Source organism: Chrysemys picta, chromosome 7 (assembly GCF_011386835.1).
Source record: "Chrysemys picta bellii isolate R12L10 chromosome 7, ASM1138683v2, whole genome shotgun sequence".
NCBI classification, from domain to species: domain Eukaryota; kingdom Metazoa; phylum Chordata; order Testudines; family Emydidae; genus Chrysemys; species Chrysemys picta.
The window spans coordinates 84,079,956-84,105,353 of NC_088797.1; the positions used below are offsets into that span (position 1 = coordinate 84,079,956).

At 42.8% G+C, this 25,398-nt stretch overlaps 1 protein-coding gene across 17 annotated transcripts in view; it reads right to left on the reverse strand.

The window, feature by feature from the left end:
- Positions 1–25,398, reverse strand: part of CTNNA3 (catenin alpha 3) — a 939,042-nt gene that overhangs the window by 870,751 nt on the left and 42,893 nt on the right. For all 17 annotated transcript variants that reach the window (XR_010589482.1, XM_065553430.1, XM_065553429.1 and 14 more), the window contains exons 4-5: positions 18,430–18,596; positions 473–592 (exon numbers count right to left, since the gene is read on the reverse strand). Coding sequence is in view for 16 of the 17 variants with exons in the window: in XM_065553430.1 (XP_065409502.1) it covers positions 473–592; positions 18,430–18,596 (287 nt within the window). In the remaining variant the exon portion in view is untranslated. The remainder of the gene's footprint in view (positions 1–472; positions 593–18,429; positions 18,597–25,398) is intronic.

Below are 25,398 nucleotides of genomic sequence, written 5' to 3' on the forward strand. Positions count from 1 at the left end.
TGATACCAAATTACTGTTCTGTCTTAGCAAACTATTTTGTTTCTTTTTCATGTCAGGTGGTATATAAGAAGATTTTGTGCTGTAATAACTGCAGAAGGCTCTGAGGTGTTCCTGGAGTTTTCTGTAGCTTCCCTGTCAGAACCTTATTTTCATGAGTAGTCACAGTGACTTTGCCAAACTACATTAATCTATATGCACTACTTATTGTGTTATAGTTGCACCTTACACCCTTTGGATGCTTGATGTCCCTGCTAAATCCTACCCCCTTCTCTGTGTCAATTCTGGAAGTGGAACAGACTTATGCTGAAACCCAAAGCCACCTAATACAAGGTTACTCATATTTAATATAAAACAGAGAACATATCAATTTGTCTCCCTGAATGATGGCACACATGATCTGTTACCCATAGATAAAAGCATCTTTCTCTACCCAGAGATTCTGTGCCCTACCACTAAGTTTCCATATTCTTACCTGTTGACGTCTGTAGGCCAAATAATCTAGATTTTCCAGATCTTTCCCAAGCTTCTGGTAGGTTTTCTGTAGTTCAGATTTACTAGACACGTTTCGTAGAGACTCATATGTTCTTTGAAACTGTGATGGTACAAGAAACAATGTCATCATTCACATAAATATTGTCTATATAGCTCCATTAGTTAGTGTGTTTTTTTAAAAAACATACTAACATTACAGGCTCTGTTATATTCTCAGATATGCAAGAATACATTGCCACAACTCTTGAAAAGTCTATGATTTGAGTACTTGGATATAGGGAAATATGTAGAGTCCTGGATTTTAAGTTTATAGTTTGGAATTTCTGAAGACACAATTAGAGATTGTCCCTAGCCCTGAAGTCCTGATCCTCACCTAAACTACCCCAAAATCTGGATGTTGTTCAGATCCAGGGTTGTAATTTTTTTTCTCCTTTTTAAATAAAAAGAGCACATACATGTTTCCTCATAGATCATGAATACCCCCAACCTACCAAATATAAGCAGTTTCTTCCTCAACACTCTCCCAGAAGACTCTTGGAGAATACTCATCTCTAACATGTAGCGGTGTGGTAAGGATGAAAAAACACCTCTTATTATCTTGTAAGATGGTGCTGATTGAGTCCACTCACATGGAGCAGTTTGCAGGACTGAAGTCTAAACAACTTACTATAGGAAAACTGTAGGAGCTGGGGATTGAACCTAGTTCTTGATTTACTGTGTAAGTATATTAACCACTTCTTTCCTATGCAGATGATTAACAGTTGTATATCACAGTAGATGTGTATGACATGTCACATAGAGACTAAAGACACAGACTGTGACTCCAGAGCTTACAAAATACTAGCGAGACATATCTGGCATGACTAAGAAAAGAACATGGGGGGGAGGGGAGATAGGACTTTACACAAACAATGAGACTCCTTGCTCAATTTGGTGTACACTATATTACTTCCAACTTTAAAATAATTTTACTGTACAATTTATTAATATGTATAGTAAAGCAGCAGCCACAGACCCTAATTAGGAGCAGAACCCTGTGTGCTAGCCGCTGTACAAACAAAGGAAGACATGGTCTGTGTATGAACAGCTTACAGTTTTAGACAAACATTAGGCTAAGGGTGTAGAAGAGGGAGGGGACACGTTCTAGTATATATTTTCTTTTATTCATTATTTAAAATTCTGAAATTACACAAATAAATCAATAAATGAAAAATGTTAAGCACAAAGTGTCATTCCCATTTCTTCAGGTGGGAGAACTGAGGGACAGAGAGGTGAAATGACTTGACCAAGCCTACACAGGAAGTATTTAGATGTTTTGTATCACAGTAGGAGTGGGTTCTGAGGAGCAAATGATTACATAGCCTACAAGATCAGGGAAGCTCATTGGTCCATCTAGGATCATACATTGTAGATAAGTGGCCTATCAAGACCCATATCCTGTCCCAACAATGGCTGATACCTCAGAGGAAAGTGAAAACCTTTCATAGCCCACTGCACTAGTTGTTTAATGTTGTACATAGGGGAAAATATTCCCCTCACAATCCTGGAGCTGAGATATGCTCTAGGATTACACAAGATTTGAGGCAGTCTTGCCATTAAGGCAGTGGACTATAGACCACAAGATGCGTGTTAGATTCCTGGCTCTGCCACAACCTTCTTGTAATCTTCTGCAAGTCACTTCACCTCTTTCTTCTGCAGTTCACCATCTGTAAATATACTGAAACATTCTGTTATTATGGTGATGAACACGATAGGAGAGCCTAAAATAGTTACTAGTTTGCATCAAAGGAGTAGCAGTATCAGTGATCAAATGTACACCCCTTTAATAAACCCAAAGTGGCTCAGTATTCTGCAGCAACCAGCCTTACAGATTCATTGCATGCTACAAGTTTTATTTGTTCCATTTCTTGTATGTAAGTGAATACAGTGCTTGTAATATCTACACAATCTGCAGCACTGGAGAATGAAGCACTGCATTTAAATAGCTCAAAGTAAGAAATTGCCACCTGTAGGTTGTTGTTTTTTGTTTTTGTTTTGTTTTGTTAAATAGTGTTTAAGAAGAAGTTCCCTCTACTGGATGATCCCTGTGGCAACACTCATGACAGGTACCTCAGGGTATCTGTATATGATTGAGAGAAGACAGGGAGTGAGACATACCCTGTTCCCTTGACATTTTTCTATCTCACATCCATTGTAAAAACTGCAATTTGGTGCCTCACCTCTGGCCTAGAATTCCTCGAACTTGCAACACTTTGCATTCATTAATTCACACTATAAGCATTAGAGCAGAACTTTAGTTCAGGTCAGACCGAACGAGACCATCTACAACAGGGTGGGTAAACTTTTTGGGCTGAGGGCCACATCTGGGTGGAGAAATTGTATGCAGGGCCGGGGCAGGGGGTTGGGGTGCAGGAGGGAGTGTGGGATGTGGGAGGGGGTGCGGGGTGCAGGAAGGGGCTCAGGGCAAGCAATTGGGGCAGAGGAGGGGTGTGGAGTGTACGAGGGGGCTGAGGGCAGGGGGTTGAGGTGCAGAAGGGGTGTGGAGTGCAGGAGGGGGATCAGGGCAGGGGTGCAGGAGGAGTGCAGACTGCGGGAGGGGGCTAGGGGGTTGGGGTACACAGGGGTGCAGGGTGCAGCAGGGGGCTCAGGGCAGGGAGTTGGGGTGCAGGAGGGGTGCGTAGTGCAGGCAGGGGGCTTAGGGCAGGGAATTGGGGGGGCAGGGGGCAGGAGGGGTTCGGGCTCCGCGGTGGCAGCTGCACGCACTGGGGCCAGGGCAGGCTCCCTGCATGCCTGCCCTGTCCCCGGCCCCGCACCGCTCCAGGAAGTGCTGAGGCCCCTGGGGGAGAGGGGGCAGAGGGCTCCGCGTGCGCTGCCCTTGCCGCGCCTCCAGGTACCTCCCATTGGCCGTGGTTCCCCGTTCCTGGCCACTGGGAGCTGCAGGGTGCGGTGCCTGGAGGCAAGGGCCTGGGGGCCACAGGGACGTTGGGCCGGCCGCTGCTGAGAGCGGTGCGGGGCCCGCAGCGCCACAGGGGGCAATCCCGCGGGCCGGATCCAAAGCCCTGAGGGGCCAGATCCAGCCCACGGGCCATAGTTTGCCCACCACTGATCTACAATGACTTTTCCTATGTGCAGGTAAGAAGCCATGAGTATTGCAGCTGCACCAGTTCAAAAGGTACCTGAACACCAAACCACAACATAGTGGTCCACATGTGGATGTTACCCGAAAGCTTCCATTGACAGTCACAAAGCTGAATAGTATGGGAAGGGGTCTTTCAAGAGTCTAGAATACACTAATGAAATGATCATAAAGTGTAGTCTTTGCATGGAGCAAAGAAACAGTTATCTAAAATGGTGTCAAGGCACTAGACCACAAAAATACAAGCAAAGCAACAGATCATTTCATGCAACAACTGTTTCTTGCACAGGGAAGGTGGGACAATAGGTGCCTATATAATACAAAACCCTGAATATCGGGACTGTCCCTATAAAACCAGGACATCTAGCCACCCTAACTGAGGAGGTCTCCTATCATATCACTATCTCTGCAAGCCCATGCACTATATCTTACACCCTGCAGGGGCCCCACAGATTAATAATGCATCAAGCCAAAAACCTCTCACTCCAGATCATAATATTAGGAGCCTCCTGTGTCTGGTAATGAGACTGCAGGGATCAGTGACTCACTTCTAGTGGGAAAAAACATGCGTATAAAACTGTAAGGCTAGCTCTCCTCAGGAGGCTAAATATCCAAGAAATAGCCCCAAGAGGCTATAACGTTGGCAGCAATATTCCACGAAAGTGGAAGCGACATCTTTCTCAAGAAGAGAGTGGAAGAAAAAACAGTGTTTTCCCTTAAAATAAAAATATACAAATAAGCTAACTATAAGCAAATGAATACAAGTTTGTCCTGTTCTCAGAAGGATTCAGTGATGTGACTGTGACAAAGGTTATAACCATTTTTAAATCTACAAGACACATACAATCTACCTACATCTCTCAAGCTACCATAGTCCGGTTCAAGTCTTTCTTCCTCCAAGAAACTTTCACATGTATTGTTCTGAGATGGGGGAGGGGAGAAGAGTCCAGCCCCCTCTCTCCCAACTTTCTGTTAATTATTTAAATCATCAGCGGTAAGCAGAAATAAAACGGTTTTTAGATTTTCCTCATTACTTCACCAAGATAGACACAACCCAGTCCCTAGAAGTCCAGGAGAAGTACCTTCATAGTTTCCTTTACCTAACGACTTCCCTGTCTCTTTTTTCTTTGAAAGGAAACTTGCTATTTCTTTTTAAGCCTCTTGATTACATACAAGGTGCAGCTGTCTTAAAGGAGTTAGGTTTGATAGGATCCAGCTGAGCATTCTCTATTTTTCCCTGAGCAGCCGAAGAAACTTCCCTGGGTTCATGTGGCACCTGTAACACTCCTGAACCATTGTCTGGTTTGATGACACTTCTTATGAAGCAAGCTGGATTGGGAGGGTATCATGACAATGAGGGCCTTACTGCCTATCAGGTTTTACTGCCTATCAGGTTACCATAAATAACTTTATAGCACTTTTCAAAATACACAGGCTTCCCTTTTGATTGGGTCCATGAACAGTACTACACTCCTTGTGTAATAAAAAACAAAATCAACAATCATAAAAGCCAGAGTAAGAGGAAACAGCTGTTTTGGTAATAACACACAAAAAGTGGATATCACGTCGTCTAGGAACCACGCACCCATTGTCAAGATAATGACAAATGATCACTGAATATCTCCCAAGTAGGAAACAAGATGAACTTGTAACAAGGGCCTTAAAATAAATGGAACAATTTTCACAATCCCATTTTGGGTAACATTAAGCACTTGGAACATCAAATGTGATTCTGGAACAGATGATGGTCTAGGTGGTAAGCTAATTAGGACAGTGTTGTCAATATTGTCTCTTCATATGCAGGATGGTGGAGATCTAGCATAGTGTGGGGATTAACTGAAAATGGAAGATATTCTTAGTGATCTTATGGTCACCCCTTGGACTGTGATTATGGTTCCATTTATCTGAAAACTTGACTTAAAGTTAGGGCATGGAGAGTTTATTCTGTGTTCAAATTCTTTACCCCCAGCCTTTAATAATGATGGTCAAAAATCTCTATACATTTCAGCTTGCCTCTGCATTTTCTGTTAAAGTCTTTGTTTCGTTGATTGTCATGGGAGCTTGGTTTGGCTGTTGCAAGAAAATTAATTCATAATATTGGCATTAGCAGAATATCAGTCATACAATGGGGAGTTTCCCTGTAGTTTCTTAAGAAACAGTTTAATTCTTTTATGTAATGCTGTGTTCCAGCTACCATCAATAGCAACTTTTCCAGAATCCTCATAAAACAGTCTGGTGAAGTTCAAGGTTGTTCAAATCTCAGGTTTTGGTTAATGCCCATCTCTAATGTGAACTTGAGGTATTCTGGTTCAGTCCATATTTTTGAAGAATGGAGTTTTAGGAATATCATACACAATTCTTTGTCCAGATTTAGCAGGACTCCTTTGGCAAAGATGGCAATCACAGTATGATAAATCAGAATAATCAGCAGCAAATCACCAGCTGACAACCACAGAGGAAGTCACCAAAATCCAAGACAACTGCTAACAAAGATAGATCAGATAGTTTAAACAAAGGGGGCACAGTGTTTTCCAAAGCTGCAGCTAGAACAGACATGATTTGATGCAGTATTCCAGACTATTATGATAGCTTTGGCTGGGAATCACAATTTTTACTGAAGCAGCTGATTTGTCTTTACAAATCCTAGTGTCCCAGGAGAGAATGAAATGCACATTTGCTTCAGCACCTTCAGTTGTTGTACAGGTAGCACATGCAGACTGTATGAACATTAGAACGGTCATACTGGGTCAGACCAAAGGTTCATCTAGCCCAGTGTCATGTCTTCCGACAGTGGCTTATGCCAGGGGCTCCAGAGGGAATGAACAGAAGAGGTAATCATCAAGTGATCCATCCCCTGTTGCCCATTCCCAGCTTCTGGCAAACAGAGGCTAGGGACAGGGGCGGTGAGTTGTATGGGCCCGTGGTGCCTGGGCTCCAGCAATATTCAGGGCCTGGGGGCCCAGCTCCACCAATATTTGGGGCTGGGTCTCTTCCCCGCCTCTGCCTGCCACCCCCACACACCTCCCCCAAGTGTCCCCCGGTCCCCATTTGCTGCTCCCGTGCACCTCCCCAGACCATCTCTGCCTCTCCCCTGCAGCTCCATGCTGACTCCACTCTGCTGGCTCCGGTCATCAACTGTTGCCACAGGGTCCTAGTGCCCCCCAACTACTAGTGGCAGGGCAGGCTGCCATTACCCTGCCCTTCCGCCTCGGACCCTTCCCTTTTCCAGCGGGACTCTCCACCAGCACAGGGGCCCCCGCTGCCTGCAGTCACCGCTCCTGCCCCATCCCTCACCCCCACTAAGGCTACAGTGAGGGGCAGCAGCAGGGGAGGAGGCGCACATTTGATGGCAACTCCCTCCCCCAGCACCCACCACAGGGGAGACGAGGGGGCTTCCTGGACCTGAGAGGAGCCCTCGGAGCACTTGCAGTGACAGTGGTGCGGGGTGAGTGTACGGCTGGGAGGGAGAAGGGGGCCCCTCCCCCAGAGCTCACTGCTACCAGCGGGGAGAGGGCTGGGGGGAGTCCTCCTTTCTGGCCCCAGCCCTGGGGCAGCCTGCCTGCACCACAAACTCATCCCCAGCCCTGCCCCACCCCAGAGCCCACACCCCCAGCCAGATCGCTCACCCCCCTGCAACCCAACCCTCTGCCCTAGCCCTGAGCCTCTCCCACACCTCAAACCCCTCACCCCCAGCCCCAGCCCTCACCCCCCCCCCGCACCCTAACCCTCTGTCCTAGCCCTGAGCCCCCTCCTGCATCATGAACCCCTCATCCCCAGCCCCACCACACAGCCCTCACCCCACAGCCCAACCCTCTGCCCTAGCCCTGAGCCCCCTCCCACACCCCAACCCCTCATCCCCAGCCACACCCCAAACCCATCCCCAGCCCCACCCCACAGCCCTCACCCCTGCACCCCCTCCCTCCACACCCCTGCCACCCCCAAACTCCCTCCCAGAGCCTGCACCCAAACTCCATCCCAGAGCCTGCACCCCCACTCCCTTCCCACACATCCTCTCCTGTCCCCAAACTCCCTCCCAGAGCCTGCACCCCAGCCCTCTGCACTCCCTCCCAGAGCCTGCATCCAAACTCCCTCCCGGAGCCTGCACCCCTCACCCCCTCCTGCACTCCCACCCCCTGCCCCAGCCCAGAGCCTGCACCCAGCACCCAAACTCCATCCCAGAGCCTGCACCCCAGACCCTCTCCCCCATCCAAACTCCCTCCCAGAGCCCAACCTCTCACCCCTTCTGCACCCAAACTCCCTTCCCAGTGCCTGCACCCCTCCTGCACCTCAATCCTCTGCCCCAGCCCAATACCTGCACCCCAGACTTCCTCCCCCAACCCAAACTCTCTCCCAGAGCCTTAGGCAGGTGGGGGCCGGAGTTTGGGGGGGCGGGTTCTGGGCACCACCAAAATTTCTACAAATCTGCCACCCCTGGCTAGGGACACCATCCCTGCCCATCCTGACTAATAGTCATTGATGGACCTATCATCCATGAATTTATCTAGCTCTTTTTTGAACCTTGTTATAGTCTTGGTCTTCACAACATCCTCTGGCAAAGAGTTCCACAGGCTGACTGCGCGTTGTGTGAAGAAATACTTCCTTTTGTTTGTTTTAAACCTGTTGCCTATTAAAAGGAAGATGCCTGGAAAAGTAATCTGCAGCATTAAGTTTGCCAGGACTATATATCAATGCAGTGTCAAATTCATAGTTTCAACATCTTCAACACAAATTGGACTGCGTAGATAGAAGGCATCATTAAACATGTATTGCAATGTCTTATAATTGGTAATAGTATGCTGATGTCCATACAGGCAGAAGTGGAAGTGCAGACTTCCCCAGATGACAGCAAGCATTTCTATTTCAATTTGTGAATGATATTTGACTAGTCACAGAGTTTTTCTGGCATATGTCTGAAAATCAAGCTGAGTCATAACAGTGACACATTCAATTGGGCTATAAGAGGCCCTTAATCTGTTGTAATTTTACATTCCTCATTCAGCTTCAGGGCCAACTCTACAACAGAAGTAGAACAAAGAGTCTGCCACTGCAGAATATGGAATAATGGTTCTTTCCCAGTTTGTCTAAGGAAGGAAAAAGCCTGAGAGCCGTTGCTGTTCCGAATATCAATATTATCACCCTTCATTGTGCAAGGCAGAAAATTCAGCACTGATCTATTTTATGTGCTTGTTAAATACTTTTTTAAAATATATGGCTGAATATGAGTTGAATTGAGGATGAGAAGCAAATTTAATCTCCACTTTGAAAAAAGAAGGCAGTTCATTAAAAAGTGCCTTAATGTTTTAATATGCACTGCTGCTTTAAAAGACTAAGTTATACTAAATGTACTATTTTAAATCACTATGGGACAGGTTTGGGAGAACCATTAAAAAGCACTCTCAAATTCCAATTACTGAATACACACTTATGAAAAAACTGTTGCTCTCATGATATTTTGCTGTAATGGAATGGGCTTGGGCCTGCCTCTATAGAATTTTATGGAGAATAGATCACACAGTACCCTCAATCCAGGAAACATCAGATGATCTTGTTCTCAATGGACTGAAGACATGCATTTCTATGATAAAGTGTATGCAATATGTTTTGCGAGCATTTATTCATTTCTGCTTCCCAAAGCAAAGGTGAGTTATTAAATGAAATTTGTCTGGATCAGAATGATCTGTGCATGCCTGAGTTGCAAATAACTGTTGAGCAGATGAAATAATACTGACTTTATTGTTATACTAGCAACTAATAATCTACTAGAACAAAATGAATTTCCAAGGCCATTTTACCAAACTAAAATTTGCCACCTAAGATTAGAATTCAGAAGATATTCCACAGAGAATGACTTTCACATTATTGTCATTTACCCCTTGAATATGATGCTTTAGATTTACTTCAATTTGAGTGTTGCTGTAGTGGTGAATTAAAAGGTTGTAGAAACACAGTAATGACCATTTCACAACAAGGCATTTAGGAACAGATTTTGTGATGTGTTCGTGCAGTCTGACACAATGGAGTCCCAATACCTGACTGGGGCTGGTAGGCACTTCAACAATAAAAATAAATAATAATTTGATGAAAATACCTGCCCATTTTTATTTACCTTAATCCCATCTTCAGGTTTCTCAGGTACCTGTCTATCCCCTCCATCTTTAGAAATAACACTAGTTTCTCCAACTCAATTATACTCTTCACTTCTAATATATTAGAATTATTATAATAGATATTATTCCATATACCTATTACCCTTTGCATCAAATAGTTCTGCCTAAGCTCCCCATTATCTTTTTTAGTTCAGAAATTCTCATTTTTGAATCCTTTACTATTATGACAAATATACTTCCATCAGTTTTATAAATCTTTAATTTAAAGTTCTGTTAAGTCACTTCTAAAATCTCTTCTTTCCTATTTAGAATAAGACCAGTTCCTTCACCCCTTTTTTCATATCTGGGCTGTGTAAACAGCTTGCATAGAACTTCACACATGCTTGTGAACCTGAGATGGATGTGGTTCATTTTCTCTCTCTGTCATACACACACACACTCACGAAACTGGTGCCCTCCCTTCCACTGGGCTCCTTGGCACAGGCCTCCCCTTCTCCTTCCCCATAAGGAGTGAATGGGGTGCACCCTCTGAGCAGGGTCTTCTTGAGTGCAGCCTATTATGCTGCCTCCTCCACTTCTCATAAAGGTCTTTGTTAGTATATAGGCTTGTTTGCCAGCCTGAGATTGAATTTGGGATTTGACGTTTTAATACTCACACCTTATACTAATATATGTAAAAAACAATGAACAAAGAGACTGTGTGTTGCATTTCCCACAACCAGAGGGGGCTTTTAGTACAATGGGAAAAAATAAGGGATACAGCAAAAGTGTTACTGGGCATGGTGGGAATGTGATATATAAGCACAGATTTGAAGACTGCCTCAACTCCTTATCTCAAGACAAGGTCAAGCAACCAGTTGGGAGTGGCAAGAGAGGATTGGGGCGGGGAGAGAAGGTAAAACACTAAAAAACCAGAGAAATGCCTGCCCCTGACCGGAGTACAACCTCACTCCTCGCCTCTCCCATGGGATACAAAAAAGGTGGGACGAAGACCCGAAACAGAACATGACCATAAGTTGTAAGGAGTGCAACTAGGGGCGTGTACTAAAGGTATATTTGGGCCTGCTAAGGAGGGGGAATGGGGTAAAGGCTCTGTATGTCAGAGCTGGGACTGGAACACTGGGAAATAGACTCTGTGAGCATGTAGAGCTATGGATATGTTTGCTTAGAACTAACCCCAATAAACATTGAATTGCCTGCACTTCGGACTGCTGGTCTTCTGCTTTCTGTCTGCGTGACAAGAACCAGGGGAGAAGGTGAAGGCAAAGCTCTCAAACAGTCTTCTAAATGGGTACCATTCTCCTGTCCACCCTATAACAAAGTGGACTGCCCCTTTAAGGACTAGAGGGATAGGGCCAACTGGCTCTGTTCTGTTATCTCATACAGGTAGAAGGGGGTCAGTAATCCCTATAAAGACCCAACAGAGCTCAGTTGGAGACGCTGGCTGATGTGACTCATGCTGGTGCACACTGAGAGGTCTCTGCACCCCTGCACCTATGTTTGTTGGGGAATAGCTCTGTTTTCTCTTCTGCTGCCTCATTTTTCCCTCAGTTCTACATCCACATTCTTCACCATGTACAGGGTCATGGGTCTATCTCTTGCAGTTCAGAAAGGACTAACACCACACCCAAGTCTCTTTCAGTCCCTTCCCTCAGGACACATTTATTAAGTCAAACAAGAAAAGTAGCAAAGTAACTCAAAAGAAAGCTATTCCTCTGAACAACACAGGCTACAGGGGCCCAGAGGTCTTTCACTCTGCAGCCCTTTCTCTCCTCCAGGGCCAGCCCCCTCCAACTGAGCCCTTCCCAGCTGGGTCTGATAATTGAACAGGGTTGTCTAGCTCCATGTCCCTTAGTCCTTAAAAGGGACCTATCACATTGTTATATACCCCCGTGCCATAACAGAAGTAGTGAGATGCTCCTTCTTTAGTGACTTCTATGGGGTGGGACAGAGATACTTCATAATTCCTAATGTGGAACTAAGGGAAACCTGTTCCCTAGCAACAGTTTATTAGAATAAAATAATCATTAAATCATTTCACACTTCCTAGGGAATCCCCATGGTTTATAAAGTTACCTTGCTAGGGACTTGGGGCATCTCTCATAGTCTCTAGGTGACACTGAAGGAATAGTACTGTATCCATTCTTCTGCTGGAATAAAAGGTGGTCATTTCACAAAGCCCTATTCCTAAGTAGTTGTTTAGGACGTGCATTACCTGTGTCATTTATGTTGCAATAATTCTACCACAAATTGTAAAGTGGAAAAATACATAGACCTATAAATATTTATGCTAGAAATACAAATAACCCATATTTGTCCCCTCAGTGGCATGCACAAACTTCAGAAGTAGTAGGAAGAATTTCTTCTGTTGCCTTATCTGTACATAAAGATCTGTAAGTCCAGATCAACTACAGTAAGACAACCAAGGGACTAAAGCCTCTCTCAGATACGCCTGTGCATCTCTCTAAAATGACCCACAATTTTTTGAGAACCATCCCTCATTATGGGCTTGACCCAAAACTTGTGGAACTCAGTGGAAAGTCTACAATAGTATGTAATGTCATTTGGATCAAGATTATGCTTACCTACATTCACATTTAATTTTTGATGTTACATTGCATCATATCAGGGCATCAAAACTATAAGCACACATCACTCGGACAATACACCAGAATAGAATGGGATGACGAGGTGCCTATTGCAGCATACTATCACATTCTACTCCGACCAGCAGTGGCACAAATAAAAAATAATAATACCAAAAAGAATGAAGCACAAGTCAACTGAGGTTACTCAAATCATTTTTACACTGCTCAGAACACTTTTAACACTTAAGGAGGCAGGGAGGAAGAGGAGCAGATAATGATCTTCCTAAAGAAGCCTGGCTTCACATTTCCTACCACTTTTCTTCCTCTTTCCCGGATAGTTTTAAATAAATCTAAGTCAGTGCTTTATAGATATTACTGAGTCTACTGAGAAGTGTGTGAAAAATATGTAAATTTAAACAGTAAATCTACAAACAAACAGGACAAGGAGAAGAAAGAAAGTATGCTGGATCAGCAGGATCTGAAATATATTAGAGGAAAGACATGCTGGTGGGCTCTTTGAATAAACATTTTCTTATCTTCTTGCTTTTCTCCTCTGATCAATAAATTCAAAGTAATTCCACCAGTCTATTAATTCACTTAATTAAACAATATTGAGCATCACTTCTAAAGTGAATGAGGCTGAAAATGGACTGTTGAGTCAAAGGACTAGATGCATGGGACAGACTTTAGTCTGACCATATCATTCACAACAATGATGAAGTTATATAGAAGGGTAGGAGACTTTGAATGCTGAAATAAGGGAAATAATGTTTAGGTGGTAGGTCAGAAAGGAGACATTTTGGTAAACATGGATTCCCTTACTATTGTTGATCAATGAAATAAATGAAGAAACCAAAGTGAAAAAGTATCACCAATTGCTTCACTGGTAAAGCTTTATTCATGCTTCATTTGTTCTGTGTGAGACACCCATAAAAGGTTTACTTTAGAAAAGCGGTTCTCTAAAGTTAGTAAATAATACAGTCCTGCCCTCATCAGCCAATGAGGTAATCTTTCTTGTGTTTCAATATCCAATTTTATAGTCATTCAATATCATACCGAGTAACTTTAATGGATGGAGTTTCTGTGAAACCAATATAAACAATCCCTCCAGCTTAGAGAATGCTCCATTTCTTTTGCATGTGTATCCATATTGTTTACATTGCTCCATGCTGTCATAAGGCTGCTGCCCCCACAATCAGCTGAAAGTAGTATCATGCCATCAGAGTACAATCAGTCACAGAGTTTGTGCTGATGTTGTAGTCTCTACAGCTTTCTTGGATGGAGTTTCTATGTAACCAGAGAAAAGAAATGAAATTCTTCCTTTTCATGTTACATATGCAGTACCAATTACACTGATCTTACTAAAATCGGTTAGTCTTCTGTCACCTACTTACTCATAATACTATACTGAAAACACAATAATTTGTTATGCAGTACATATGTATTGCTTATTTCAGATAAGCTCAGAATGACACGTGAGATTCTGAGAGGATTTCTCTGGCAACTAATCATATTGCTATTGTTTCTTTTCTCTTTTGTGTGCCATAATTTTCTAATAAAATTGACGTTTAACAATCCATATTCCTTTTCTGTAGTACGATGAGTGGAGAAACACTGCTTGCAGCATCCCATTTTACCAGAGAGAAACTGGCTTTGAAATGTTCCATCAAACAGTGCGGTAACAAACCTAAGTTCTACTGAGTGAGCAATACTATTAACTTTCAACATTTCTTCAATGTATGCATTTTATAAATAATCCATAAAAATATATGGATTCCATGCAACATAATTCAGACAATACAATAAATATGTAACTGGGAACTGATCCTTTCATGGTGCTGGCCTATTTTCTTTCATTTTTATACATACAACAAATCTTTTCCTTGGTCAGCATTTTCATTTTGTTCATTCTGTACTGAATGATACAACCTTTAAAATCAATTTTGGTTCAACGATCAAACTCCTTGATTTTATTCTACAAAAATTAAAAAGCTCAGAGCCATGGAAATGAAAGGCGAAGAACTTTTTCATCTCCTCTCAAATGATTAATGACAGTTATACAGCTCAGATCCTCATGAAGAAATAGGACAGTGTGTTAGAGCTATCTGTTTTAGAACAGGTTCAAAGAAATACTTCTCAAGGCACATTTAAAAAGTATTGTATTTCTAAGAATATGCACTTGGAATATTTAAGATGATACAGCAAAGACAAAGTTCGCTTTCCATGCTGCAGAAACCTTGTGGAAACTAAATGTGTTTTGCTGGACCAGGTCCACATTGAATAAAATTTGAATTTTCTAACATATAATAATTAAATACTTGGTGATGACCAAAAGCTGTTGTCACTTGATGGCTAATCAGTGGCATGTGTTAAAACTACTTGGTAGTCTCCGCCCATTTCCTAAGGAATAAGTGTCAACATAAAAAGATGCCATTATAACTGGTACCCTTGTTGGCTGACTCAGCAGCCAGAGAATATACTATCTCCCTCCAGGACAAAGCCAAGGAATATTAGTTAGGCATTGTGGGGAATTTGTACTGCAATTTAATTTGTTCTCTGTGTTAATAATGTTGAAAACTGAATTCCTCTATCAATTTGGCAGCTTATATGAAAACTACATTTAAATAAGGGGGAAAGAAGACAATTTACTTTTTTGTACAGATTCAGTTTTTCCAAACAATTCTTTGTCATTTTATGATTTTTCAATAATTGCTAGTTCTTTCTCCCCAGTGAAAATCATATAGTGACTCAGAGTTGTTAAAAAAAAATCTATACCCAAGAGTACCACCAGATTTTAGTTATTACTTGTCTTAAGAGCACTAAAAATGTTTAGGAACGGTGCTTATATAAAAGTGTAGGGGACCAACAGGGTACTGTCCCTTTAAGACCTTCGGGGTTCATGAGAGAGGCCATTTATCCCATTCCACATGTCCAGGGAGGCAGACAAAGGCAATAATTGGAAGAGAGGAAGATGGTCCCAGGGAGCAATCGGTGTGTGGGAGAGGGAATGTACAGGGCCATCCCGTACTATATTCTTTAAAGGCCCCAGGAGCTTTGCTGAGTGGGTGAGGTAAGGCTCCCCTCTCCCCAAGATAGTGCAGACAGGTGCTTGGGATTATTAGATCCACCTGGGGAAGATCAAGAGACTGATTAAGGACTGGGTAGGTGACTCAAAATGAGACTCCAAGCCCAGTCAAGGAGGAGCTGTGTAGGAGGAAGAAATCAGCAAGAGGGCTTTGAAACCCTTAAACCTGAGAGGAGACTTTACAGGCCAAGGAAACAAGGATTTGAAGCACAGGTCCTAGAAGAAGTGCTGAGAAACCCTAATATTTGTGGGGGGAGGCCAAAAGGGGATCTTTGGGGAGCCAGATGGTATTAAATACATAAGACCCCAAGTAAAGACTCAGGTTGTGTATAAAGCAACAGAGGGTCCTGTGGCACCTTTAAGACTAACAGAAGTATTGGGAGCATAAGCTTTCGTGGGTAAGAACCTCACTTCTTCGGGTGCAAGTAATGGAAATGGGTGTGTATAAGTTATTTTTGGAACCTCAAAGGGAAACTGAAACAGTGCCACCTTAGGCTACAAGGGTGCACCTGGGATGGCACCTGGGTACAAAGACTATTGATGAAAAGTGTCAAGACAAGAAAAAAATTAATAAATAGTATTATTAAGACCACTTTCAACACTCTAAACTGGCAAAATTCACACACATATAGTATATACTGTAGGCTCATGGCAGGCACCATGGCTTAGCTGGCTAAAGCACCTGTCTAGTAAACAGGAGATCTTGAGTTCATTTCCCAGCAGTGCCTTGTTGTATAATTTTTGGGGGAGGGATAACTCAGTGGTTTGAGCATTGGCTTGCTAAACCCAGGGTTGTGAGTTCAATCCTTGAGGGAGCCATTTAGGGATCTGGAGCAAAAATCTGTCTAGGGATTGCTCCTGCTTTGAGCAGGGGGTTGGACTAGATGACCTCCCTTCCAACCCTGATATTCTATAGACATTTCTATACCAGATCAAGCCAATGGTCCAGCTAGCATATCTCCAACAACTGCCAATGCTGGATGCTTCAAAGGAAACATTAAAATCTCCATGATGCCTTTCACAGTGAAATACTATACCCTGGAGACATTCCTTCCTGGTCTCATTTGAGGCCAGATTCGGATTCTCTTGCTCCCACTGATTAGTACCTTACTCCACATGTAGTCCCACTGAAGTCAATGGGTCTACCTGTGGAGTAAGGTGTGATGCTGTATGGGCAGCCTGGAGGTCAGTCACACACCCCACTGCAGAAGTCACAGAGGTCATGGAAAGTCATTGAATCCATGACTTCCGCAATCTCTGTGACAGACACAGAGCCCTAAACATGAGCTACCAAAAACACGCACTGAGCCGGGGGGGGGAGGGGGGGAGGGAAGAAGCTCCAGGAAAAGAGCTATATGTAATTAGCCTACAAAATATATTTAAGCAACTTGTTACTGGTAACTGTTTAAGTATTGGAAGTCACAAACAAAAAATGAGAGAAAAGCTCTTTACACAGGATACCAGTATTAAAACAGGTAGTAATGGAATTAATTGAAAAAATGAATCTAGCTTAACTAATAGCACAGCATCTTGACATTAAGATCAACAAAAGTGTGGAACAATTTGCCTAATGAGGCAATAATAGCACATTACTAAGCATCTTTAAGCAGATGCTAAACGTAAGAAAATAGAATAAGGCTCTCTGTCCTTGATGGAGGGGGCAAAAAATGATGATACAAGAGGCCCCCCTCCAAAACTCATCATCTGATGCTATGATGAGTATAACTGAAGTACCTTATTCACTTGTTTAAAAAGGAAAGTTATTAAGCACTTTTTCCACTGTTCAGCCTTGAAGGGTGGTCTAAATTGGAGGGTTTTTTTAAAAACCCGAGTTAATTGATTGCCAGTGAACTTGAGTGGCACATGCTAACTCAGCAAACAAGATGCTCAGTTTTACTGCCACAAATATCAAGGAATTTCAAAGTCACATGCGTGACTAGTCACAAGAACTGAGAGCAAGGCCTGGTACCAACAGTGAAAGGAAAGGGAAAAGGTGGCTTATCCAGCCAGCTGGGGATTCTCCACTGTAGAGGAAGCATGAATGCTATAAAGCCAGCTCTGTACTACCAATCCCTTCTGGCCTTGGCAAAGTGCACGGCTGCAGTAGAAGAGGTATGGCCAGAGCACAAGTGCACTCTGGTAATATCTGGCTGCTGGAATGGTCCCTTGGGAGCTGCTGAAGCTGGGTGATCATTGGAGCAGCCCTGAGGCATCTCTAACTTGTGACACAGCCAAACAACCCCAGGATAGGGCATGTGTGTGTATAAGTGGGCACCTTTGCCCAACCTCATTCCTTGCTACCTGAAAAATGCATGTTGAAATTGCACCTGGACTCATCCAGATAGGAAACAAAAACATGTAACTTATCTGACCATCATAATTATCAACACAGCTCTGATTTCAAATGTATGCCACCAACCTGTAGTTCAAAAAGAACACCAGAAATGTATTAATTGAATACATTTCAACAAATAAATTCAGGGAAATAATCTCAAGATATTCTGGAAGAAGAATTTTCTCAAATTTAGCAGTCACCAATAAACTGGAAACAATGGCAGTTTTATAGTAACTTATAACGTTTCACATAATCAACTAGGGAATATAAAATAATGCAACTTAAAATGTCACTGTAGGGGGCCTATATTTATTTCCTCTCAGTGGCTCCATATCAAATTTGTTCAGTTTACAGGATTTTTTTTTCTAACTGCCAACTTCACCTAGTATCTGCATTGCGTTTGGTCTCATGTACTTTCACCAATAGGAGACTTTTCCATTGTAACTGGGTTGCAAATTCTGTTGGTGATGTATGATTAAGAGGAGAAGCAGCTCACTCTCCCACACCAGTGATTGTATTAGCTCTGCACAGTAGGAGGAGTAAAAAGTGATTACAAACTTTTTTGTGAAGAAATTAAACATATGTGACCTGATACATACATATGAAAAAAGTATGTTGCATCAGAAGGTGCCATTTGCAGTTACTTCTCTGACCAGTCATACTGAATTAGTGCAGATTCTACTTACCACTGTTAAATGTTGCAATAGGTATACCACATCAATCATGTCTGCCAGAATCAGAAGTCTAGTGACAGCAGCCAGAAGGAAGCGTGCTGCTTGAACAACAGCTTTCCTTTTAGGCAGATAACAGGGATCATTGGTAAATTCCCTTGCTGATGCACTTAAAGCTTCACCTGCAAAATAAATCCACAAATTCTCTTAGGGTACATTCCAAAGCTACAAATGTTAGGCAACATAATTTAACTGCATCAATTATTTGGCATATTGAAAATGTTGTCAGTTGAACTGGCATGTTATTAATATCTTACAAAGAGGATCATAAACAGTTTTCTCAGCTAACCCAGATCATTGACACTTACCTGGCTTCGCAGTGCTGTGGAAGAGATGTTCCATGGAGATATTTTATATACATATGAGAGAAAGGGCTCCCTCACAGAACACCATTGTAATCTAAGGGAAAGAGCACTGGAAGCCAGAAGGCCATGAGTTCTAAGTTTCTCTCTTCTACTCACTGCTGTCCATATTTATGCACTTTGAAATCCTTACTGCTGATCAATGGCTCATACCCTGATCATGGGGGGGGAGAAAAGTATCATATTGCCTATAAATTAATGGAAAGATTCTAACAGGTCTAGAAATAGAACCCATGTTTTAATTATTACAGGCTGAATTTTCATACACTCAGGTCACACGGCCTCTCAGACAGAATGTGCCAGATCTATGTATCGTAATCACTGCTTTTGCTATTAGACCACACGCCCCTCCAACAGCAGGAACAGAACCCAGGAATATGGAAGGCCAAAAATTTTCTGCTCTATAGAAAGTTATTGCATAATCCATGGGTAAAGTGTGGGTCACATTCTCCTCTAGGAGCTAGTCCACAGAAGATGAGACACCTTTAGTTTAAGTGGGAAAGATCTGTGCAGAGAATTTGAAGATCCTGACTTAAAATCCCACTATCGAACACATGCAGGAAATATCTTTTATGTTTGCAAATGATGGAATTTTTGTTTTTTTAGTTTTCTTCTTAAACAACTGTTATTTTAAATTGACAAGTGCATCAATCAAATCAAATGTGTGCAAACTACAAACTCTATCATGCATCATCTAGACCACCAAAACTATCATCTCTAACCTAATGCCAGTCATAACCCCCTCCATAACAGCAGCATCCACTGTGTACCAATCCTGGTGTAATAGGTCAGCCTGTTCCTGGTTTAATTAGCCCTGCCCTACCACACCAGTGCTTAAAAAGGGAGGAAGCCCAGCAATTTGGGGCTGGTGGTGGAGAAGAGCAGTTAAACTGAAGAGAAGAGCTAGTTCCCATGGCAGGTCCCTGGAACAAGGAGCCAACGTCAAGGGAGGCAGACCTGGGGCTGGTGTTCCACAAAGAGAACAGGGAACTGAAGAAAAGCCAAGGAGGGGTGGAAAACTATTGTGTTTTAGTGGAACCTGGACTTCCAGGAGGGAAAAGCCAGGAGAATCAATGACATATTAAGAGTGAGGAGAATCTGCTCAACATTTTAGATGTCTATACCCAAATCCAAGGAGCATGAGGTATAAAAGCAGGAATTGGAAGTATTAGTACATAACCTAAATTATTACTTAATGGCATCACTGAGACTTGGTGAGATAAGTCTCCTGGCTGGAATACTGGTATAGAAGGGATAGCTTATTTTAGTTCAGGAAGAACAGGAAGGGGGGAAAGGGAGTTGATGTTGCATTGTACATCAAGAATATATACACTTGTTCTGAGGTCCAGAAAAAAAAAAGGCAAACCAGATGACAGCCTTTGGGTGAAAGTAGGGGGGGGGGACAAAGATGATATAGTAGGTTATAGACCACCAAATCAGGAGGAGGTGGAGGATGAACAGGAGGATAGTACACAGGAAAGTCAGAGGGAAGAAGGAGCGAGCATTAATTCCTGGGATGAGCGGGCAAGCTTGTTTCTGTGTGGGTTTTCTTTTAGCTTACTTAAAATTTACAGTGTGGTTTGTTGGGGATTGTGTGTTTGGGGACTGTGTGGAAATGGGGGCCAGAGGCCTCCTAGCTGGCAGCTGAATGGACACTAGCAAGGCTCTAGCCTCCTGCCCTTTTCATCACCCTTCCCCTGTGTGTTAACAAAGCGGTAGGGCTGACCCAAGAGAGAAGGGCTTAATAGACAGGCACTAAGCAACCAAGGGGAGCTAGCAAACAGGAGAGTTTGAGAGGGAGGCTTTAGGAGGAAGAAAGTATAAAAATCAGCATGGTTTGAAAAGCCCACATAGCCAGTGACAACACTGCTCTTTGCTCCTCCTCCTGGGCCTACATCCAGAGAGGGAACCCAACCATGGATGCCTTTACCCAGGCCCTGCTGTGGATTTGCAGAGACTGTGGCCTTCATTTCCCTGTTACATCCAGTGAGAAAGGTGCCTTCTGGTAGAATCTCTCAGGAAGCAGGTGAGAGCTACAGGAAGTGGTGGCTAGGGTGAGGAGCATCCATGCACATGAGAAATTAACTGAAAATATGCATATGGAGTTCTCCAAGGTTGAGGAAGAAATCCATCTGGAGAGGACTTCAGTAGTGCCACCATGGGAGGAGGAAATGGCTCCTTCGCAGCGAGGAGGCTGGCTGTGGTTACTTCTGGTAGCAGACACCACTCAATCCCTGCTCCCAAAACTGCTCCAAACTAAATGAGGGTCAGCAATATAATACTGTTGCAAAAAAAAAAAACCCAAACATTATTATGGGATGTATTAACTGGAGTGTTGTAAGTAAGACACGAGAAGTAATTTTTCCACTCTACTCAACACTAGTGAGACCTCACCTGGGTTATTGAGTCCAGTTTTTGGCATCATGATTTAGGAAAGACATGAACAAATTGGAGACAGAGTCCAAAGAAGAGCAACAAAAGTGATAAAAGGTTTAGAAAACCTGACCTATGAAAAAAGGTTAAAAACCTGGGCATGTTTAGTATTGAGAAAAGAAGACTGAGGAAGGACCTAATAACAGTCTTCAAAAATGTTAAGGGCTGTTATAAAGAGGATGTGATCAATAGTTCTCCATGTCCAGTGAAGATAGGATGAGAAGTAATGGGCTTAATATATAGCAAGAGAGATTTAGGTTAGAGTTTTTCCTAATATCTACCTATAAAGATAATAAGGCTCTGGAATACTCTTCCAAGTAAGGTTGTGGAATCCCCCTCAGTGGAGCTTTTTAAGAATAGGTTGGACAGGCACCTGTTAGGGATGGTCTAGATATACATAGTCCTGCATCAGTGCAGGGGGCTGGACCAAATGACCTCTCAAGGTCCTTCTGGTGATTCTATAAGAACTGTGAGTTGAGCCCAGGAGGGGATTTTTTTTTATGCTAACTTGGAACTACTGCTGAAGGTGGTGTTTATTTTGAGAGGTTGTGTACCCTGGAAGGGGACTGAACTTTTATGTGGCCTGGCGAAGACCTAGATGGCGGTGACCAACAGAAGGAAATGACCAAGGGAAAGATCCAGCAGGTCCACATCCAGTCACAAGGGAACACTGTCCTTTGAGTTGCTTCTGTGCACATGGGGCTTATTCTGGGGCAGGATCCTAGGACACCCTGCTCATGTAAAACCTTGTTTTGCTGAAGCTTTTGGATGTATCTGAAACCTTTCAAGAAAAAGTATTGGGGTTTTATTATACTACTAAGACAACACACTTGTGAACTACTATGCACACAAACTGAGCAGTGCAGGTGCAAGGAATAAAATCCCAGGATACAGGAAAATATTGGACTGGTGTGTGTTATTGCATCAATCAATGGAAGTTTAGTGCTTCCTCTGCTCAGTATTATGTCATTATGAGCTACCTTGTGCATTTAATACACAATCCTGTGATAGGATGATGAGGCAGTAGCCAGGTTGCTATGGGAGTCTCAGCACGAATTTCCTCAAGGGAAATTGCCTATTACAGAGAGAGTTTGCCACCTTTTTTCAGGGTAAAGCATATGTCTCCCTCCATTTCTAACTATATCTACTGGATGGATCCATGGCCTTGCCCTCACACCCTGTTCCCTTGAGGAAGGCTAGCACTGCAAGAACATAGGAAAGCATAGTTCCTGTGCTCTCCAGCCTTTCAGACTCAGTCAGACACAATGATTTCATCTACAATGGCATTTTTCTTAAATTTCTCCCAATTTGCACTGCCATTAGTGTAGCTCCACGAGTGGGAGCAACAATAAAAGCACTAAAAAATAAGTCCCTCACTGTCATCCTTACCCATTCTGAGCAGATTTGATGGAATAGTGGCAAAAATGCCAGCAATCAGTTTACACTAGTGTGTCCACCTTTGCTATCACAAGATTTTAGTAGTGGTGCAGCTCTGGGAGAATTTAAGAAAAATGCCAACATAGAAACATCTAATCTCACACTCTGTAGCTGAACTGGAAAATCCTTGCTGTACCAGGTCAAAGGGTTATAACGTTCTGCCCACTAAAATGCTCTACATCAGCAGAAGCTAAAGCCAGATCTGAAATCCTAAAATGAATCGTTTTGCTAGCTAAAAATCAAATGATACCATTAAAGGTAAGTGTAGCCTATTAAGAGACTACAAATACTTGAAGGAAATTCTTGATGTGTCAAATGACTGTTTATTTTAAAGATGCCTTTAGAAATACTGGCTAGTCTTAAGTGTAAACAAGCTGTTACTTTCAATATCTATGATCTTGATCTATAATATGCCAAGAGTGCTAATAATATTAATTTAACCATAAGCATACAAGAATCCTTGGAGTATATGTAAAGAGAAAAAAGTCAGTAGGAATCATTTCTCTCCCTTTATTTCTGTACTTTATAAGCTGATATCTTAAGATAATTCATATTTCAATATATTATTCAATATTTATCTTAGCTTCAAAATATCTTTTCCAATTAGAAATACCTTGAAGATAATACATTTGACATTACACAGAATTTGCCATCTCTTCTTTAGCTACTATCATTAAAATGAAACCCTTTATCATTTAAAAATAGGCAAAAAAATTCTTCACTTAGGGACCAATTCTGTAGAGAATAAGGTGACCAGATCACCCAGGTCAAATATCGGGACGCAGGGGGGGGAATGCGGGGGAAAAAAAAGGTGGCAGAGAAAAAAAAAACCCTCCTCCACAAGCGCTGGAGGGAGGCCCCGGAGACGCAGGGGGAGCAGGGTGCCATGAGTGAGAGTCCAGCCTGGCCCCGAGCAGGCAGGATTCAGTCGGGCGGTAGGGAGAGTAGGGGGGCGGCTGTTCTCCCCCCCGGGCAGCGGGACTCGGGAGCAGCCACTGCTGCAGCTCCCACTGCCGCGGGGGGAGGAAGCGGCCAATGGCCAAACTCAGCGGCTGCGGCTGTGGCTCTGGCGCCCGGGCCCGAACCCCCTGAGCCTGGGCCTGCTGTGGCCAGTCGCGTCTGGGCTGGCTGCCCAGCTGGTGCTATCCCGCGGCAGCCCTGGAGTGGGGGCAGCAGGCCCCAGCCCCCCCGTCCCGCTCAGGTCCCGCAGGGGAACGAATGGGGCTGGGCTGCTGATGCAAACCGGACAGTCCCTCCGCAAAAGAATAAATGGACACAAATCAGACATCAGGAATGGTAACATACACAAGCCAGTAAGTGAACACTTCAATCTCCCTGGTCATTCTATTACAGATTTAAAAGTCACTATCATTGAACAAAAAAACTTCAGAAACAGACTTCAAAGAGAAACAGCAGAACTAAAATTCATTTGCAAATTCAACACCATTAATCTGGGCTTGAATAGGGACTGGGAGTGGCTGGCTCACTACAGAAGCAGCTTTTCCTCTCCTGGAATTGACACCTCCTCATCTATTATTGGGAGTGGACTACATCCACCCTGATTGAATTGGCCCTGTCAACACTGGTTCTCCACTTGTGAAGTAACTCCCTGCTCTCCATGTGTCAGTATATAATGCCTGCATCTGTAACTTTCACTCTATGCATCCGAAGAAGTGAGGTTTTAACTCACGAAAGCTTATGCCCAAATAAATCTGTTAGTCTTTAAGGTGCCACCAGACTCCTTGTTGTTTTTGAGGTTCTACTGTAAATCTGTACTTCTACCAGTTGGTGAAATACTGTATCCCAGCTGTTCAGATCAAGTCAGAAAATTAGTGCTTCTCATAATCTGTAAGAAACACTTCTCCAGACCAGTAATAATGCTTTCTGGACTGATAATTGTTTCCAAGCATCAGATCTAGACCAATGATCAGAAAAAAGGAAGAGGTAGAAAACCTGTTCACATACACATTTATAGATACATTGATTGCTGCAAAATGTGGATGATAATAGTTAAATCCTAATTAGTTTTTTATGATGTTTTAGTACAATAACTCTAGAAACTGAAGATGAATTCATAAGGAAATACTATGCATTAAAATCCCAGTGCACTGTAAACTAAACCCTTCTCATTTCATTTGTCTTGTGACTTCAGATAGAAAAACACCTTTTGAAATTCTGAGAATGAGTAGTTTAAATCAATAAACTGACATACTGTCTCCATTTTATTTTCATTCTACTTAACTGCTGCCCATTCACCTTGCCAATTACTGATGTTGAATATATTAAGTTTGACATTCTCTCTTTCAGGAGATAAAAATACAAGTTAACATTACATCTTTATGTATTCACAATGTATACACTATGTTAATTCATGCCATTACAACAGTCATAGTTTTACACATTTGCACAAATACAGGAAACTGGTACATGCAGCATTTTAATACAACAGTAAAGTTTAACAATATAGATTTATGGTCCAATTAAAATATAAGGCTTGAATTTTAAACAGCTCCCCACCTGGGTCTTCAAGGATTCATCCCCAAGTGAGGGTGCAAACTACTAATAGAAATGAACATACATTTAGGGGCTTTTTAAAAAAATGTTTTCAGTGTTTATGTCGAGGGGGGGCGGGAATAGTATGCAGTATAATGACTTGTTATACATTTACTTGTGAGGATGGCACTGGACCAGA